This window comes from Perca fluviatilis, chromosome 18, assembly GCF_010015445.1.
Source record: "Perca fluviatilis chromosome 18, GENO_Pfluv_1.0, whole genome shotgun sequence".
Classification (NCBI taxonomy): domain Eukaryota; kingdom Metazoa; phylum Chordata; class Actinopteri; order Perciformes; family Percidae; genus Perca; species Perca fluviatilis.
In genome coordinates this window covers 32,986,018-33,001,730 of record NC_053129.1, presented here as the reverse complement: position 1 = coordinate 33,001,730, position 15,713 = coordinate 32,986,018, and the positions used below count along the sequence as shown (strand labels likewise).

The 15,713-nt window shown below is 41.6% G+C and overlaps 1 protein-coding gene across 3 annotated transcripts in view; it reads right to left on the bottom strand.

Annotated features, from left to right (window-relative positions):
* Positions 1–15,713, bottom strand: part of mei4 (meiosis-specific, MEI4 homolog (S. cerevisiae)) — a 74,973-nt gene that overhangs the window by 39,439 nt on the left and 19,821 nt on the right. For all 3 annotated transcript variants that reach the window (XM_039780909.1, XM_039780908.1, XM_039780910.1), the window contains exon 4: positions 6,957–7,088. In XM_039780909.1, the coding sequence (XP_039636843.1) occupies positions 6,957–7,088 (132 nt within the window). The remainder of the gene's footprint in view (positions 1–6,956; positions 7,089–15,713) is intronic.

Genomic DNA, 15,713 nt, shown 5'->3' with positions numbered 1-15,713 from the left:
TTAACCCTGTAGTACCCTGACGACACACAAATCTATCTACCTCTGATGCCTAATGACTATATCCCCATTAAAACGCTCTGTCAATGCAATGAAGAAATAGATACTTGAATGTTACAGAACTTTCTCCAGCTCAACAAAAATAAAACTCAGGTTGTAGTTTTTGGAAAAATTTCTGCCTTGCTTGAAAGGGCTTAATAGCAAAGGAAGTGGTAAGAAACCTAGGTGTCCTTATAGATAACAATCTAAATTGTAGCAGTCACATTAAAGCAGTCATAAAATCAGCAAACGTAAAGGATTTATGTCCAAGGAGGATCTTGAAAAAAAATTATTTTATTTCTAGTAGGATTGATTACTGCAATGTGCTTTTAACAGGACTCCCCAAAAAGACTTTAAAACCACTCCAAATGGTACAGAATAGTGCAGCCAGCATCCTTACTAAAACAAAAAGAACAGATCCTATCACCCCAATCTTAAAGTCCTTACACTGGCTCCCAATTAGACACAGAATTGATTTTAAGGCACTTCTGCTAGTTTTTAAGTCACTGAAGGGGATGGGACCAAACTACCTGCATGACATGTTCTAACAATATTCTCGACCAAGACCCCTTAGATCACAACATAAGCAACTACTGCTGACACTGTAATGGGAAAATTACATTTAAGCACAATTCCTTATATTTTTATATGTAATTCTCTCACAAATGCTGAAAGAGTTGATCTCATTTCCCACATGCAGATTTTGATTCTAACTGCTGAGACGTCCAGTCTGGAACATAATGTGAGCACTGTTTGTCTGAACAGATAGGGGCTACAAGGTCACCCTAAAACTCTCTAGTTTTCCCATGCCAGTTAAGATGTAACTGGGGGGGTGAAAGTCGTACAGGGAGGAGGAGGTGAGATGGCTCCAAGATGTCTCTTGTATTTCTCTGATTGTCTTCATGTGTATCAGATTGCCTGTAAGAATTGTAGCGTCATAATAATCCAAGTGCGTGTGTGCTGTCACTCTGAAGATGCATATAAGCCTGGTGTTCTGTTCACTCATTTGAGGGACTGACTCCACACTGGGCTGCAGCTTTTTGTGAAATCATGTTGCTCCTATTTGCAAATATATCTTTAATAAAATACAAAAACCCAACTTGGTTCTAGTCTCAGACTGTCTTATTTGTTTCATTTTACTAAACTTCCCCCCTGCTGCAAAGGAAACTTTCACCACAACACCTACTGTCAGAACAAAACAGGGGGAAGCAGCTTATTAACCACTATAGCGTCCATCTCTGGAACCAGCTTCCAGAGCATAAAAAAAACTCCCGCCCCAACTATTACCATTTTTAAAACAAATCTAAAGACCAAGCTTTTCTCAGATGCATTCTGCAGTTAATGCACAAGTCTTTTTATCAATTCATTTATTTTTAAATGGACTCTTTGCTGTTGTTATATATACATTTTACTTTTTCTACTATTGCTAAAATTGTATGTTGTTCCATATCTAATTATTTTTCATTTTTTTATCATTGTTTGTGTGTGAAGCGCATTGCATTGCTGCCGTGTATGACATGCGCTATACACAGTGTTGGGAAGGATACTTTGAAAACGTATTTTATTACAGAATACAGAATACATGCCCACAAATGTAATTTGTAACGTATTCTGTTAACGTATTCTGAATACTTGGATTACTTCCACATTGAATCGCATTTTATAAGTGTACTAACTAAACAGGCCTATAATGGTGTGTTCTTCTGTTCCAACTGGCTGAATGTGTACCTGAACAAGCAGATAGATTGTTGTATTTGTAGTCCAGAACTGCATACTACACAAATCTAACCGCAGTCTAAGCTACCACAAGCTAATTTTAGCTAACGTTAATGTCAAACGGGGCTAGTCAGTCTTTCAACGGCTCTAGAGCTAGTAAATCAGCACGTAGGAGAATGTAGTCGCACGTCAACTATAAAATAGCAAGGTGACCAGTACAACTACAGCAGACGACTACCCTAGGCTAATTTAAAAAAAATAACTTACTTTAAGATGCTTCTTCAGGTTGGAGGTGGAGTAATTTGGATGCTGTAAGGAGGTTGGTTGCTGGTAAGCAAAGGTTGCACTGCATAGTAATATTTCGTTCTCCGTGTTCTTTCTTTAATGTGAAATGCTGTTTGAATTTCCAAGATAGAAACTTATTCCTGCCCTGGCTCGGTTGTGTCGGTTACGATTCCGTTGTGACTGATCACGCAAATGGCTAATTTTTTCGTTTTCATATTGGGGGGTTCTGGGAAATGCATGGAGTTGCCTTAATTTATTTAGAGAGTGAATAAACTCGTGAAACAGAGAAGAATCGTCATGTAATCCATTGATTTCAACAGTGTAACTGTTTTCTAAATACCAACTATTTAAATTGTAACTGAAATGGAAAACAGTGACTCATAATTTGTATTCTGGATACGTAACGCCGGTACATGTATTCCGTTACTCCACAACACTGGCTATACAAATAAATTTGCCTTGCCCAAAAATACAACATACAAAAAAGGGGGGGTTTATCATAGCTTGGAACTTCATTCAGGGTTTGTTTTTTGATACAACACATTATACACACATTATAGCAGCTTTAAAGCTGCAGTGGGTGGAAAGCAAAAAACTAAGAAATTGAAGTAGTGAGACCTCTTCCAGCATCTCTCTCTCTCTCTCTCTCTCTCTCTTTTTGCGCCCAAAAAAAAAAAAACAACACACCACAACCGGTTTTTTTTTCTCTCTCTCTCTCTCTCTCTCTCTCTCTCTCTCTCTCTCTTTCTCAAATGACCTGTGATTGGCCAAAGTGTCACGTCACAGCTATATTTTTTTAAAGCCTGAAAATAGAGCAAAGAGGAGGAGCAGAAGTCTAGTTCTCTCTCAGACCACTTGAATGACAATACGCTGAAATATTCTTATGGATTTTTTTTTGCCAAAATAGAGCGCCTACCACAGCTTTAATTACTTCAACCCAACTTTTCAATGCCCTCCCTCCATCTTATTGCCACATTTACCACATCTCTACCCTACCGTAATTTATAATTATTATAATTTATAACCTCTGGCCTCTGTAACTACAAACTCTGATAAAAATTAACAGTTTGCTTGCGATGATGGCAATTTTGAAAACTGAGTTGTCATTCCCTCTGGATAACAGCATAAGCGAAGTGCGTGAAATGTTAATGGAAATGAAGATGTAGCCTCCTGTCCTCCACAGTTTTTTTTCCATAATGAGAGGCACGCAGCACTTCCCCCCCGAGACCTCTCGCCCTGAGAGAATGAAGCTCAGAGAGCTGCAGGCGTGGAGCTACAAGCCAATCAGATCTTCAAACACACCGAGGCTTCAAAAGCAGTCCCGTGGGCCCTTCTTTAGCCTTAAGAGAATAAAGATGAGCGGTGGAGATGGAGACATTTCCATGGGCACACTAATGGCTGCGAGGGGGAAATCATCAGTCACACTTTGGGGTGTGACCAACCTGGTCAATTCTGTAAAAAGTGATCAAACACTCAGTAACTGTCTATATTTTTTCTCTATCAACTCTTTGACCAGTAGCTACATGTTGAATTGTCAGTAAAAATGAACACACACCGTACAGACAAGTAGGAATGTGTACCATTTAAATTCAAAAATAAAAAACTGAAATTTGCCTTGATACTTTATTTTTTCATTCAGAACACAACAAAAGAAGAGCTTACTTACAACTAATTGTTTTTCTTGATTATTCTGTTTTTGTGATCATTGGGAGACGAAATCATAATCATGATTAAATTTCGTTTAATTGCACAGCCCTACGTCAGAACACAGTGCACGATGCCTGCATGGACAGCCTGAAAGACGCAGACCAGTGTGAGCTGGGCGAGTTGGAGTGTGGAGGACTGACACATCAGTTTCTTGCTCACAAATACCCATCACTGCTGGTTTGTTAGTGACAATGGCTCCAACGCAGCACAAGGCCGTTTTGCAATGTCATATCTCCTGTGGAACAGTGGGTTCAGCGGTTTCTTTCTCTTTAACTTGGCCTTCAAATATGCAGTGTTGATAAAATTTATATTTTGGCATCGCCGGCCTCCAGAGGCTCTCTTGAGAAGGAGGAGGAAAACAGGCGCAAGCGAGCATGACGGACCCCGCTGAGCGGGGGAGGGACGCTCAGCAGGAGGGTTGAAGGGGGGAAAATCATCTGTATCCTCTTTACTATTTCACAAATTTCCATTTCCAAGGGCCCCCAGCGGCTTGACACTGCGCTCAGCAGGCCGGCCAAAACGCAGCTCTCGCCTGGCCTCTGACTCAGGCGGTTGCCAAAGCTACGGAGAGACGTTTCGATACATGGCAGACGGGAAACCGGTGGGACGCAGTATTGATTGTGGTGGTACAGAAGTGGCCGTGGCAACCAGTCAATAGGGCAAACGCTTTGCATCTGAAGCCTTGCAGTCTAAGGGCAAAAGGGTGAAATAAAATAAGTGTATGAAAGAGAGCCGCGGGGGAGGAATAAACCGAGACAAAGCTAGTGAGAGCACGAGAGAGATTGTTGATCTCAATATGGTTTGCAAAAAACTCTTTTAAAATGCGAAAAATAACGCCACATTTTTGTGGTTAGTTCAGGGTCTGTTGGTCGGCAGGACAGTTAAGCATGTTATCTAAAATGATGAAGTCAGTTTGTTGAACGAGGATATTTGAAAATCCAAAAACTCCTGCTTTTTGAAATGTATTTGTATTAATCCAAAAAACAGCTAAAACTATACTTCTGCTTTTGAAATATGTTAACCCAAAAACAGCTAAAACTATATTACTGCTTCATGCAATTAGAATCTTGCTTTTGATCTTGGTTTTTGATTTTTGATTTGCTTTTAAGAATTATATGATTGCTCAGAAATATAATCATGCTAAACGTTGTGTTACTGATATTATTATAAACATGCTTAGAGACATCTTAGTGTGAATTACTGTGTGTAAACTGTCTGCTTGAACCTGCAGCTGTAGAAAGGAAGTGTCTGCAAGAGGCCTTAGATGGATAAATTGCATTGTGTAACTGTCTGCTTGAACCTGCAGCTGGAAAGAGGAAGTGGGGTTGAGGCCCTGAGTGCACAAAGGGGAGAGAAAGGTGGCTACATTGACTTGGTGATGAACTGTTCCGTTAGATTGTATGTTAGATAGTAAATGCATATGCATATAGGAAATATTGTCATATGAGATGTTTTTACGTATGTCCAGCCTGATAGCTGAATTAAGATTGTATTGCCATGTAAGGTAAAATAAGATGGTAAAACACACCTCACTGTGATGGGGGGTTGAACCCCATGAAATGTGTATATAAATATTGGTGCTTCGCCAGCAGGGTGCGGCTCTTGGCTCTCTTGACCTTCACCCTTGCTTTTTGGGGCATCCTGTGTCTTAGAGCATTTTGAGTGATTGAACTTAGTTCATTTTTCCATTTATTAATTTTTTTGCTTATTTGTTTTTTCTTGTAAACTTTTTGCTTCAAATAAAATAAAACCACCTGTGTTCATCTTGAACAAGGGGACCCAAAAAACCTTGTGAGTCGTTTTTTGCCTTTTTAGAAGACTTTTTTCCTTTTTTCCTCCTTGTCCTCCACTTCACCCGTGTGAGCGGGGAACACCCTGAAAGGGGAAGTGGGGGCTCCTCTTTAACCGTGCGGTTTGCAGCAACCCCGGGGACCGATCTGACAAGCAGACCTTTGATCCTCCAGCTGAACGGAAGCTTCTGTGACCAAGGCAGAAGTGGCTGTCCGAGTGTGAGTAATCAATTGTGATTGTTTGGATGTAAAGATCGCCTGTGTACTGTGTATTTCACATACGGGGGACATCTAGGTTGTCAATCAAAAGCCTCTTGTCTCGTCATCGAGTTTCCTCCGTAGCGAGGACCCGTTAACGCGTGTGTGTGTGTGTGTGTCTCTCTAAAAATAATCTAAACTATAGGAAAGTATCTGAAATAACTCCTTTAATATAGGCTTAACCATCCACACCGCTGACATTATCTGTAATGGCTGTACGGCAGAAGAGGGCATAGTGGGCGAGGGTTATCGAGGGGGAGCAAAGGGGTTGGCTTTAAAAGAAAAAGTGATACTATGCCTCGATAACTGTCACATTGCTCTACAAGGTGAACAGGTTAAGCGAAGACAAAGTTGTTGGTAACCTAACAGTTACAAACAGGCTCGGTAATGAACGTGCTGACGGATTCTGCGTTTGTGTGTTTTTAGCCGAGCTGGACCAGAGAATATTCAGTTAAAACCTCATTGTTCGCCGTAAAGTTTGCTGGAAGTATTGTAATGTAGCACTCTATGTGGAGTGTCCACTGCGCCGGACTCAGTTAATAAAAAAATAAAAAAATGTTACATTGCTTAAAAAGGGAATAGTCTTGCATTGCCAGACCTTCCTCCACAGCGCTGCGGAGGAAGGTCTGGCTAGTCCACGCAGCATTCCTGGATGGGAGAAAAACGTGCTCTGGTTTATTGGCATTTCTTTAAACCAATCACAGTCGTCATGGGCGGTGCTAAGCTCCGGACGGAGCCACGGTGCCTCTGGATTTACCCTGCAGAGATCTGAGGAGCAGTTAACCATAGTCCTAAGAAATCCACTGGAGGTCAGAACGCCAACCAGGGTGGGAAATTAACTTTTTTGCCTGTTGTAGATGTTAAGTGCCCTGTGTAGATCCTCAAAAAATACAGTTCAATCACAAGTGAAAATATGCCTCATTGTGTGTGAATAGAGGTGAATAAATCTATTTGTTTGTGTTGCAGCCAAGTGTCAGATCCATTTCATATGTAAAACATTTGGCGGCGGGGCTGTGTGTGTGTGTGTGTGTGTGTGTGTGTGTGTGGGGGTTGTTGTTCGGACATACCTGGAAGAGATCAACGCTGTCACCGAGCAGAAAGAGACAGAAGCAGAAGAAGAAAAAGCGAATAATGGGAATGCGGGAGGAGCAGTGTGGCGTTTACCTGGAAGGCCTGCCACAGCTGGTCGGCCAGGGCGCTGATCTGAGCCAGGATGTGACGGATGAGAAAGGACTGTGACATGCTGCAGCTCCCCAGTGTGATCAGGTACTCCATAAGCTTATCTGCAGGCTGGAGCTGAGGGATGGACAAAAACCAGATTTCACCGAGGGAGAACTTTCTTATTTTACTAACCGTCAGAACTTAAATAACATCAAGACTGCAAAATCTGTAAAATCGATTGATTTTAAATTCGACCAATCGCAAACTGGTAGGGCTGGGTATTGTTCAAAAAATGTCGATACCAATACCGTGACTTCGATACCGGTTAAATTAGAAATTACAACATTACGGCACACATCTTTTTATGTATGTTTCAGCTCCTACTACGTGAGCCCCGTCTCTCTGTGTAACGTAGACTTTTTCCTGCGTGTCTCTACGACGTTTAACATTAGACAGCCAGTCACAGACATTATTAGATCTTGGTAGAAGCATGCTGCATGCTTATTGGCTCACTGACGCTAATGAGATTTACTCCTTAGGTATTGAAATTGGGGATTGAATGAGGTGGCAGTTTTGTGAAACTCAATACTTCAGAGATTGGTAGCCGTTTTTAAAGGTGCCCTGCCACACGTATTTCATTACTTTGTGAAGTTCTACCATGGACTCTGCAACATTTTTTGTGGAAAAAATGCCTTGGTTACCTTGTTTCAAGCCATTCTAGCGTGGTATAGAAAGCCTGCAGGAAGACTCAGCTCGATTTCTGCCAGTTCTCATTAATATTCAACAAGCTAAGCTGTTTGAATCTGATTGGCTAACAGCTAGCCAATGAGAGCCTGGCTGTCAGAATCCTTTACCCAGCCCAACTGGGCGAGCGCATGAATAGTAATGAGCTCAGGCAACATGATGTCAGACTGACCAGCTTTTGTGATTGGTCTGATTTCTCCGCTTATTTCTGTCCAGTGGCTAGAGCTGACAGAGGAGGTAGCAGTTCATTTTCACATTCACCACATAACACACCCTCCTTTTTCAGAGCCCCTAAGTTATTTATTGCAGTCAAGGTGTAAAGACCATTTCAAACAATACATAGAAAAGTGTACAGTATATTGTAAATAGTTACCAACCTTGCCTTTAATCAATCATTGATTTTTGTACGTGGACAACCACGGAGCTCTATGGCCCAGAGGAAGAAGATAGATCGGCTTTGACACACACACACACACACACACACACACACACACACACACACACACACACACACACACACACACACACACACACACACACACACACACACACACACACACACACACACACATTGCTTTTGGTTTCAGTGTGAACATGAAATTTGTTGACAAGAACAAAAATATAGAATATCATCAGACACATGCAGCGCACGGTTAACTGCTGCTGCAGGGTGTTTTTTTTTTTTCTGACCCTGGAGGGGATATGCTTAGTATTCATGCTCACATTCAGCAACAGCCTAATCTATATTCACTCACTCTTTTTCATATTTTCAACACATTCAAACTGTCCTCTGTTGTCGTGCCAGTAGGCAGCTCCACCACGGCAGCTGGGGATAAATTGTTTGGCTCAAGGGCGTCGTGATCATTGTTGCTTTTTACTATTTGGTTAGGGGAATTCAACTGGTGACTTTGGCCCACTCTGAAGTGAAGAGCTGAAAGCGTTAGACGCTTACAGCTGATCAGATAGGCGTGTTCGGTCCTCTTCTTCAAACAGAGTGTGAGAAACTGAAAGAGGAACGGACAGCACACCCCCCCCCCCCAAAAAAAAGAAAAGAAGAAGCTGAAATTCAATTTGCCGCTGCTGCTGATTGCCCCTGGCTGCCGAATGATGCGAGAACAATGTGTGAAATTGTCTGCATGATTATGCCATCAAGAGATTAATTCATAATTTGGAACAATTGAAGGGAGGAGATTGTTATTCAGTTTTTTTCTCAGGCTGTAGATGCTTCCTTCTCTCGACCTTTTTTGCATTTTGGTGCAAGAGCCTGATCAGACCAGCTATTCTGGTCGTTTACTTGGAGATACAGATCTTAAAAAAATAAGATTGAAGTGCTTGAAGAGCTGCTGTGTTTTAAGTGGTATGATTTTGCGATAGAGGTCAGTTTTCTCACTGCAGCTTTTTTCTAGAGCTGAGTCAATACTTTTTAGGCACCGACCGCATTGCCTCTAAAGTATCGAGTTTCGAAAAATGCCTCGTCATTCACAGTCACCATTCATCAGAGAGCCAATCAGCACGCAGCATGCTTCTACCAAGCTCTAATAATGTCAGCGATTGGCTGTTTAACATTACACGTCGTAGAGCCACGCAGGACGGGGATTACGTAGTAGGAGCTGAATGATACATGAAAGGATTTGTGCTGTAATGTGTAATGTTGGAATTTATTTTAGTTTTATAGAATTGGTATTGAAAAAAAGTCTCGTTTAGGAACCGGTATCGAAGTCACGGTATTGGTAAAGTTCTGAAAGTTCTTCCAGCAGAAAAACAGAAGACATGCTCTATGATGAGATGTGAGGCTATATGAAGCCAGCCAGACACTAAACTGCTCTCCTCTCTGAAAGGTTATTACGGTCACAAAAAATGCCTGCAGTCCAACACGGTGGGAGAGTGACATTTGAATGACGCCATTTGGGATTCAGGATCTGCAATTTCATCGTCTGGGCTTTTCATCTTGTTTAATCTTCTCTCTTATACCGCCGCAACTCCTCCTCCAGGTGTGTCTGAGAAACGGAGCCAGAAAAATAAATAAGAAAAGCCCACTCGTGGACGTAAGCGGCTGTGAAGGCACGACCCGCTGCTGGGTAAATTGCAGCTGCTCGCAGAATCACTCCTCCAGATGGAAGACCCTTAACACTGTAAGCACCGTGCGGACACTTCCAGAGGACTCTTATTCAACAATTTTCTTTCTTTGACTTCTGAAAAATTACGCTGGGTTATTAGCTTCCGGTCGCTGCTCCTGTGGCAGACCACGCTACCCCCGTCTGTGTGGTGGGTTGGGGTGGGAATGCTGGGGCAACTGAGAAGGCCAGGATTGATAAGGGTGACTAAAAGGGCTGGACAAATGGTAGGAGAGTTAAATACAGTGGATAAAGTAGATCATAACCGCCTAGCAAAAATGACACAGAAAATAACAAGGGACCCGGGTCACCCTCTTCATGGTAATTTGACTGGTAGGGTTATGGAACGTAGCGGTAGGCTAAGGCCTCCTGTGACACCAACTAAGCGGTATGCTCTCTCCTTTATAACTCAGGCTACCAGACAGCACAACAAGCACTTTAATCGTACATTTTTATAATTTCTGTACTGTATTTATGGTCTATTTGTATTGTATTTATGCTCTATCTTTTTATGGGCATTAAGGCAGGTATGAGCACTGTAATTTCCATTTTTATGGATGAAATAAGCTTGACTTGACTTGAACCAGAACGTCTAGAAGAGAAACTCTCCATCTGTAACCAATACTGAGCGTCTCGGTTTCCCATCGTGTTACCCCAAACTATAAGGGATGTTTGGGTCCATTAGCAGGTTTAAATACTCTGCTTAGTGACCTTGGCAGTCAAGCATGAAGCAGACTTTTTTTTTGTAGATAATCAATTAACCGTTTAGTCGCAAGCAAAAAGTGTGACGGAACATCGCAGCTGCGTGACCGTTTCAAGTCCACCGCTGTCCACACTGGCAGAAAGTATGCCCGAGCCATGATTAGTTGAGATGAATCGAATAATTGTTTTGACTATAAATTTTAAGTGAGTTTAAAATGCCCATCCCAATTTCTCAAAGTGCAAAGTGATGTCTTTAAATATCACGTTGGTTGAATCTCATGACCCTTATTTGATATCTCCTTGACTCCTCTTCTTAACCGGAAGTTGTTCTGTCTCAAAGCTCTTATTTCTACCCCGAGGACCGAGGAGTGAGCATCAAGGAGGGTTAACGAGGAACTATAGGCGAGGAAACACGAGAGCAGCCTTTCCGGAAGCCGTGCAGCTCAAAATCTCCGCCGGGAGAAAGGGAGGCAAGTGGAGGACTCAAGGAGGCAACTGAAGCAACATGAGATGCAGCGACGCTTTTATGAAGTAGAGAGATTACAAGCACCTGGATGAGCACCTGAACGCCTTCCTTTTAAGGAAAGGCCAAAGCCAAAAGATGAATCAGGCTAGTATGTAGAGTAAGATGTTTGAAAATCCCTCTCTCCATGACAACAAAGCACATCTACAGGAGGCTGTGGAAGACGCATCTTAAACTCAAACCTGCTGCAACCTTAATTTCCTGAGCGTGTGATTTATGGATACAGACCATCATGGACTGACTGGCTTTCCTTTTTTTTCTTTACCAGAAAAAAAAAGAAAAAAAAAAGGCATGTCACATAAAAGAGAGTTACAGTGTAATCGCATGGACACCCCTGCCTCTGATCAGAATACTCACGGTTGATAGAACACAACAATTCACTGCAAATGTCGCTGGGAGTCACTTCATCGGATTGACAACCATGACAGGGGAGGGAAACAAACACGAGAAGCAAGTCCATACAGATAAGATATGTCCCTGGTGTTGTAGCTGAAAATGAAACTAGAGACCATCTTGTGATGGTATCACACCAGCAGCGATGCCAAAGTGCAGGGAGGGTTGATTGTTTTTCAGCTACACGTGAGGGAGTGTGTCTGTGTGTGTGTGTGTGTGCCATCATTCAATATTGTTTTTTTTCCCACCGTTATGTGGGATGCAAAAACTCTAAATAATGAAACATAACAAATACAGACACTTCCATTCAGGCATTTTATGGAAATCGGTTCAGAATGAACTAAGCTAGTTGCAGTCAGTTTTGTAGACCTTGTTAAATGAATCTGGTGCTGGCCAAATTAAAAACTGTTTCTTAGTTGCTGCCATAAACAAACACTTTTTCAGTGGTTCATGAAGACACTTTCACAGACAGTATAAAAATTGTTTTTGAACAGCGTGTTTGACAGATTAGTCTTGTGTCAGAAGGTTTTAGATTTGTGTCCCAGCGGTCGTTTCTTTCTCTGCTGACACTCCTTGATCTTGTCAGGAGTCTTTCCGGTATTAATATTACCCCCGCCCTTCATCTCTGACCTCCCTCTTCTATTTCTGGATTGTCTTGAACAATCAGCTTGACTGGCAGAGCTATGAGAGTGTTCACCAAACGTCAGAAATATAAAGAGTTTATAAATGGGTAGCCTCAAAGTCGTTTGCGATGTCCTTATTGAGAAAGTTTAAGAGAATGCAGCGTTTTGAGGAGAATTTCTCTTGCTATTGCGCCAGCCTGCCCGGGCGACGTTGTCCTTCAGAGGCTGCAGCATGGCTCAGATTAGATTGAATAAAGTGAAGATATTGGTATCATATGAAACTAGACAGACAATCGAAAGGAATACAATGGTACCAACCATGTCATGCTAGTTGGCGAAGTGGCTAAATAATGCTCCAAAGTTGGGCTAAATTTAGCCGAAGCAAAAACTAGCATGGCCATTTTCAGAAGGGTCCCTTGACCTTTCACCTAAAGATATCTGCATGAAAATGGGCTCTACGTGTACCCACGAGTCTCCCCTTAACAGACATTCCCACTTCATGATAACAACATGCAGTTCGGCCAATAAGCATGCAGTTTTCCTAATGCAGTACTGTATGAATGGTGTATTTGAATATTTCTGCATACTGGGGTCTTGGTGTTGCATAAATTGGGTCTGACTGGAAAGCTGAGACTCTTGGGGATTCAATGAGAGCAATTGTATTCATGTGTGAACGAACGGGATATTTACTTCCGGAACCACATTCTTGAGCTCTATATATGTATGGTATATGTATGTGTATCAGAAACTCATCAGTTTGGTTCCAAACGTTACAAAACATACGACAAACAGTTTCCAGTGGCAGCTCCTCAGAATCAATGTGCAAAAGCTTTTACTAAAGCTGCTATTTTTTTTTAACTGTAGTTCACCCTCCATACGAGGGGCATCCAAACCAATCTCTCCATGCGCGGTACTGGCAATAGACCAACATGCGATGCAGCCACAGTGTGTTGCATTTTGAGCAACAGGCACAGTTGAGATCAGTGACCCACGACACCCAAAGTTGAATGATCACATTTTAAAAATCTATTTCTCTGCCTGCGGATGCCCACGTTTCACTCCGAGTAACAAGTTCACACCCCTTCACTGAAGCCTTGTCAAAATGCTTTCTGGGGAATAAATGAATTAAAACTTAAAAAGAGAGTGAGCACTTCAAAAGCAATATTTACACATGCATTGAGCATCACAGATTGATGATATCAAACCGCTGTGGTATCAAAGAAAAGTTTTTACTTTAAACGGTAACAGAGAGCTCACAGGCGCTATGATGAAAAGGCGAGAGTTTGCAAAAATGTAGTGCCAAATATCCTGGAAGTCTCACAGTTTATCACAAAAGGCCAAAAGATGTTTTAAAGGTATTTTAGAAATACAGGACCACTGTCGCTCACTCTGCAGATACCTGTTGAAATGCAGTGTTTATATCAAGTGGGATTGAAGGTATCCATTAGGATAAAGCTGCAAAGATTAATCCATTGTTAACTAGTCTATATCCACGACGTTCCATTTCCGGGATTGCGCCGGTGCCGCCGGAAATTCTGCCAGCTGTCCCTCATTTTCGGCCAGATGTCCGTCCCCTTCCTCTTCCTTTGTGTTGGCGTTCTAATCTCCGGTGGATTTGTGAGGACTATGGTTAACTGCTCCTCAGATCTCTGCAGGGTAAATCCAGACAGCTAGCTAGACTATCTGTCCAATCTGAGTTTTCTGTTGCACGACTAAGTTCCTTCCTGAGAATATTTAGCAGAGGCACCGTGGCTCCGTCCGGAGCTTAGCCCCGCCTCAAGATGATTGTGATTGGTTTAAAGAAATGTCAATGAACCAGAGCACGTTTTTCTCCCATCCAGGAAAGCTGTGTGGACTAGCCAGACCTTCCTCAGCAGCACTGTGGAGGAAGGTCTGGCAATGCGAGACTAGTTGTCAAATATTAAATTAATCGCAGACTATTTTGAAAATCGGTTTGAGTCATTTTTTATGACAAAAAAAAAATTATAATTCCAGTTTGTTAAATGTGGATATGTTCTAGTGTCTTCTCTCCTCTGGGACAGTAAACTGAATATCTTTGAGTTAAGACATTTGAGGACGTCATCTTGGGCTTTTTGGGAAACAGTGATCCACATTTTAGAGACTAAACAACTCATCCATTCATCCAGAAAATAATCCACAGATTAATCGACGATGAAAATAACTGTTAGTTGCAGCCCTAGATTGGGAAGATTCCCATGTTTACAACTCAAGATGGCGACAGAGTCTTATTCTGCTTCTGCTTTTTACTCCGCTGTCTTACTACCTTTGAACACCATTTATACTTTCATATTATTTAGCACAAAGTCAAATAGAGAGCTGAAACGATAAGTCAATTAGTCGTTTGTCGATCGACAGAAAAACAATCACCAGCTTTTTTTTTGACAATTGATAAATTGTTTCAGAGAAATTTCAAGCCAACAAGGCAAAATATTGTCCTGTTCCAGCTTCTCAAATGCTACAGATGCCATGGTCTCATCGCAAAAACAAGTGTTGTTTTGTATTACAGTCAAAATAAGTTTCTAAATCTTTTATATCCGCACATTACTAAATATTTCAACACAGAATCCCTGAAGCAACCCCCCTATAATAAGGGTTGGCTTTATGAGAAGCTGCCGATGTAACATTAAGTCAGATGGAGTCCGAACGGAGTATAGCTTAAACAACTCCAATGTTTTATTCATCACATCTGGATACGTGACTTTTACAGGTCCCCTTTAAAATGATAATGAACTGATTCCATCAGAATAACTAAGCTGTCCATCCATTATAATCCCATGCAGTCAAACTAATGGCATTCCTGTTCTTTTAATTGACTCCACATTATTGTGCTTGGTTGTCCAACTCTAAGCAGCGCTGCAACTAACGATTTTTTTCATTTCCGGTTAGTTGTTTGGTCTCTAAAATGTCAGAAAATGGGGCGCCCGGATAGCTCAGTTGGTAGAGCGGGCGCCCATATATATATATATATATATATATATATATATATATATATATAGAGGTTTACTTCTCAACGCAGCGGTTTGACTCTGACTTGCGGCCCTTTGCTGCATGTCATTCCCCCTCTCTTTTCCCTTTCATGTCTTCAGCGGGCCTGTCAAAATAAAGGCTTAAAATGCGCAAAAAAGTCATCTTTAAAATGGTGAAAAATGTGGATCAGAGTTTCCCAAAAAGCCCAAGAGGACCTCCTCACGTCTTGTTTTGTCCACAACTCAAGTATATTCAGTTTACTGTCACAGAGGAGAGAAGAGACTAGAAACATATTCACATTTAACAAGCTGACATCAGAGAAGATTTACTGACTTAAACCAATTGATCGATTATCAAAACAGTAGGCGATTAATTTAAAGGCATATTTCACCGCTGGAAAGCTGAATATATCTTTAAATTGGGTCACTTATGTAGTAGAAATGTGAAAAAAAATTGAAATTGGTGCCTTCTAGGCCGAGAAAAGCCAGAAAATGTGTTTTGGTCTTATATGGATGAAAAACACCAAATCCCAGAATGCACTTGCTTCGTTGCTTTGAGTCCACTCCCAAGCCACTACACGCTTGACAGACCGACAGAGGCATTCAACTCAACTCAAAGCGTGTTTTATTGTCATTTCAACCATATACACGAAACAACGTTTCATCGTGACTCA